The 4553-nt window shown below is 60.6% G+C and overlaps 1 protein-coding gene across 1 annotated transcript; it reads right to left on the bottom strand.

Moving 5' to 3' along the window:
• Positions 1–1565: 1565 nt before the first annotated feature.
• GALR2 (galanin receptor 2) lies at positions 1566–4288 on the bottom strand. The gene is made up of 2 exons (XM_008011692.3): positions 3818–4288; positions 1566–2462 (listed from the first exon to the last, which is right to left on the bottom strand). The coding sequence occupies exons 1-2, from the start codon at positions 4183–4185 to the stop codon at positions 1667–1669; spliced, it is 1164 nt and encodes a 387-aa protein (XP_008009883.3). The 5' UTR covers positions 4186–4288; the 3' UTR covers positions 1566–1666.
• Between the last annotated feature and the right edge of the window lie 265 nt (positions 4289–4553).

The raw sequence follows: 4553 nt of genomic DNA on the forward strand, positions 1-4553 counted from the left end.
CATCGGCTGCACGGAGGGACTGGAAGGAGCAACAGTGCCTAAGCTACAACCTCTGTTCTAGTCACTTCTCCGGCAGCTGAGCAATTGGTCAGAGGCAGCTGCTCTGGGCAAGGACCCTAGAGCCGTGGACTTGGCAGCCCCTGCCCCAGTTCCGCAAACACCCAAAGATAAAGCCCAGGACCCAGCCCCGCCCACACTGCAGCTGTCTTGGTGTCCCTGTCCCGCTCCATTTCCACCACCTGGAACCCGTTGCGACGCTCAATGCCTGCCCAGGGGGACCTGGCAGGTGTAAGACCTCTACCTCTCCCGGATTTTGTCCTTCCAATCAGGGCCCACGGGTGTCCCCTGCATTTCAGTGGCTGACACCAACCTACCTAAGACCCAAACCCTTGGTGAGTGTTCTGTGCTCAATGATGTGAGATGGGGACAGCCTTGAGAGTCTCCCTGCTCTCCTTAAACACTGAAGTGATTTTGTGTAAAGAGCCTTGGCTCGAGAACCCTGGACATGGTGGCTCATGCCTGTAATCTCAGCACTTTGGGAGACCAAGGAGGGCAGATTGCTTGAGCCCAGTGGTTTGAGACCAGAGTAACATAGGGAGACTCTGTCTCTATCAAAAACACAAAAATTAGCTGGACATGGTGGCATGCACCTGTAGTCCCAGCTACTCGGGAGGCTGAAGCTGGATCACTTGAGCCCAGGAAGTGGAGGTTGCAGTGAGCCAAGATCACAACACTGCACTTCAGTCTGAGCTACAAAGCCAGACTCTGCCTTCCCTCCCCCCACCACACACACACCAAAGAAAAAAAAAGAACAAAAGAATTCTGGTAATCCCAGTAATCCCAGCACTTTGAAGGAGGCTGAGGTCAGGAGTTTGAGACCAGCCTGGCCAATATGATAAAACCCTGTCTCTACTAAAAATACAGAAATTAGCTGTATTAGTATCCATGGTGGTAAGCCCAGCTACTTGGGAGACCGAGGCAGGAGAATCACTTGAACCTGGGAGGCAGAGGTCGCAGTGAGCCAAGATTGCACCATTGCACTCCAGCCTGGGCAACAAGAGCAAAACTCCATCTCAGAAAACAAACAACAACAACAACACAGAAACCAAAAAAAAAAAAGCCTCTGGGAAGGGAGTTCTATCTGGAGTGAAACAGCCCCTGGAGACTTGATCCTGGCCCAGCTGCAGCGAGGGAAGGAAAAGCTAAGGCCAAAAATGGACGGGGACTGACTGGGCTGTCCAGACTCAAAGGGGCCCTGGGAGCTGGAAGCAGGCGAGGACAGATCTGTCACACACCAGAGCACAAATGCGACTGGGAACACACATCTGTGTCTGTCATCGACCGACTTTATTGAACGCCTAAAACAGTCTGCCTGCCTCTGTCGCACGCTCCCCAGGCTCAGATTTTTATGCGGATTGTAACCCGGCTGCCTTAGGTGTGGTCAGCCCTCTTTCCTGGTAGCTCTGCAAAGGGTCCTGCACTCACCCCTAGGGAGCCCCTCTGTGAAGCCCCAGAGGCTTCCCACAGAGTCTCAAGACAATGAGAAACGCGAAACAGCGCTGTCACTGCATGTGAAATAGTTTGTGCGTTTTATTAACAGCTCTCCCCACAGTCCCCCAACAATGACTCCAACTCTGTAACATCCAAGCGTGCCCGCTAAGTGCTTTCAGGTCACATCAACTGTCAGGATGCTGTTGCCTGCCTTTGGGCCCTGCCAAGACGGGCCGGGACCAGGCTTGAGGGTGCACGGCTGGGAAGCGCCGGGGCAGGGATGGAGGGCCTCTGCCGCCTCGCTCACGTGCGACAGGTCGGTGGACTCGCGCTCCAGCACGCTGCCACTGTGGGTGCCCGGCGCGGCAGCGCACACGCGGCCCGAGGCTCGGCGTGGGGCACGGCCCAGCAGGCCCGCGCAGATCTTGCGGAAGCCTTTGCGGAAGTGTTTGGAGACCAGCGCGTAAACGATGGGGTTCACGCAGGAGTTGGCGTAGGAGACCAGGTGCGAGAGGATGCGAAGCGCGTAAGTGGCGCGCGTGAGCGGGAAATGGCCGAACCACACGCAGAGGATGAGCGCGTGGTGGGGCATCCAGCAGAGGCAGAAGAGCGCGGCCACGATAAGGATCATGCGTGTCACCTTGCGCTTGGCGCGCCGGGCACCCGAGCCCGCGGCCACTGGGTCGACGGCGCGCCAGAGGTAGCGCAGGGTGCGCGCGTAGGTCAGGCCGAGAACCAGCACCGGAAGCAGGTAGCTGAAGACGAAGGTGCAGAGGTCCATGGCGCGGCGGCGAGGGGCGCTCCACGCGGGATGGCACACGGTCAGGTTGGCCAGCTGCGACTGGCGGTAGTAACTCAGGTAGGGCCCAGAGAAGAGCAGCGACAGCCCCCAGATGAGCGCGATCGCTGCCAGCGCGTTTCGAGGCGTGCGCAGCTCGCGGGAGTGCAGCGGGTAGCGGATGGCCAGATACCTGCGGTCAAACCGGGAAGGGAGACGTCGGCTGAGCGCTGGCAGGTCGCGACCCCTGCACCTCGGGCCCCACGGTCACTCTCGAGGAAGGTCCTTAACGCATGGTTACACCGCACACACCGGAGGTGGGGGCGAGGGTGTAGGTGGGGGCGTCCCAGCGCGTCCCAGACACTGAGCAGAGCCTGGAAATGCGGCGGGCCCGGCAGCGGGAAAGGTGCGCCTCCAAGCCATTCTCCTGCTGCCCCCGGGGACTGCAACCACGGATGGACTCCACTGAGAGGGCATCCCAAAGTCACCGAAGACTAAAGGTTGGAGAACCGGCTATGAGCTCCGGGAGGCTGTGACTACCCACTAGTGATGGTGCCGCGGGAGGGAGTGGGGAGGCGCCTGAGGCTATAGCAGACAGCCTGGAGAAGACATGTTGGGCCAGGGGCAGTGAGTTTCTCATGGGATTCCTGAGAGAATCCGAGCTTTGTGGATCCCACCAGCGCGCTGGGAACCAACACACTTCCTGCTCAGTGGCTACAGGAGGTGTGGGGGGAGTCTGGCCTCACCTCCGTTTTTCCGGAGAAGGGAGAGGGGAAGATACGCAGATTTCCTCCCCAGGAACCATCCTAGTGTCATTTCAAGCTTCACCTGAGTCCCGCGCTCTCCCGACTGTGCCTCTCTCGCTCTCCTCTGGCTGGAGAACCCCAGGGCACGCTCCTCTCCCCACCCCTGACTTGTTTTTTGTTTTGTTTTGTTTTGTTTTGTTTGGAGGCGAGGGGCAGAGTGGCTGGGACTGAGCTAGGGACCTTTAGGCACGCTTGCTCGGACTTCGGCGGGGGTCCTCGCAAAGGACCCAAGATCCACAGCCTGGACCTGAGCCGACCACACCAACCAACCAAACTGTGGCTTGGAGGCGAGTGCAGTGGAGGTGACTGAAGTTGGCTGCAGGAGACAGTCACTTTATGCACCGGATCCCTGGCTGGCGACTCTGAGCGAGTTACTTAGGAACTCAACTCTTCTGTACATTGGGCACTTTGTCCTATCCCACCCTCACGGGGGCATTAAGCTCAAGCGAGACGAACGCGCACAAATGCGTCCTACCGGGAAATGCTGCGCGTTGTCAGGCGAGGGCGGCGCTGGAGAGCCACATTCTCCAGGCTTCCAGGCCCCAGGACGAACCTAACCGAGGGGACACCACGGTCCCCCATTCTATTTCCTCTTTCTCCTCCTCCGCGCCCGCTTGTCTTCCACTGCCTTCTTAAAGTCCTCTCCCACTCTGCGCATGCCTTCTTGATCCCCCGGTCCCGCCTCCTGCTCCATCCCCTGAGTGGATGCCCATCTCCCAGGGAGGCCAGGGCGCTGGCTCACCTGTCCAGCGAGACGGCGGCCAGCGTGAAGCTGCTGGCGTGCATGGTGAGGAAGATGAGGAAGTGCACAGCCTTGCACAGCAGCGAGCCGAACACCCAGCCGTCCAGCGTGTAGATGGTGGCCTGGAAGGGCACGCAGCACAGGATGAAACACAGGTCGGCCACGCCCAGGTTGAGAATGAACAGGTTGGTGGTGCTGACCGCCTGGCCGCAGCGCAGCAGCACCGCCAGCACCAGAGTGTTGCCCACGGTGCCCACGAGGAAGATGAGCGCGAAAAGCAGGGGCACGATGACCGCCTCGGGGTGCCAGCCGCCCCCGCCGCCCACCTGGCTCGCGTTCCCGGCTCCTGGGCAGCCCGAGACGTTCATGGTGCCGTCGACCCCGAGGCTGCCTGGGCTCCTGCAGCCGTCTGGGTTTCCGTGAGCGGGAAGGTCCCCGGGCTGCGGCCGCTGCAACTCCTAGTGCGACTCTGCCGGGCTGAAGGCGGAGGGAGCCTCGCTGCATCTGGGGCGGGGATGGGGGTGCGCTGGGGTCAGGAGGAGGAGCAAGAGACCGGAGCGTGAGGTTGTCCCCAGCAGCTGGCGGCGCTGGGGGAAGGGCTGCCGAGTGGTCCTGACGCGCATTCCACGGCGCAGGCGGAGAGTGGCGCTTGTGCCTGCTCCCGAGCTCCAGCCCCCGGATTCGGGGGTTCTGGGCTGACCAAGCGGACTGGCTTCCCCAGCAGACGCCGGAGCGG

This window comes from Chlorocebus sabaeus, chromosome 16 (assembly GCF_047675955.1).
Source record: "Chlorocebus sabaeus isolate Y175 chromosome 16, mChlSab1.0.hap1, whole genome shotgun sequence".
NCBI lineage: Eukaryota > Metazoa > Chordata > Mammalia > Primates > Cercopithecidae > Chlorocebus > Chlorocebus sabaeus.

Bases quoted from the DNA above. Each gene is read 5' to 3' on its own strand.
- GALR2 (XM_008011692.3), bottom strand. From the start codon at position 4,185: ATGAACGTCTCGGGCTGCCCAGGAGCCGGGAACGCGAGCCAGGTGGGC. The intron at 2,463-3,817 runs GTGAGCCAGCGC...GTTTGACCGCAG, and splicing joins GCCGCCGTCTCGCTGGACAG to GTATCTGGCCATCCGCTACC.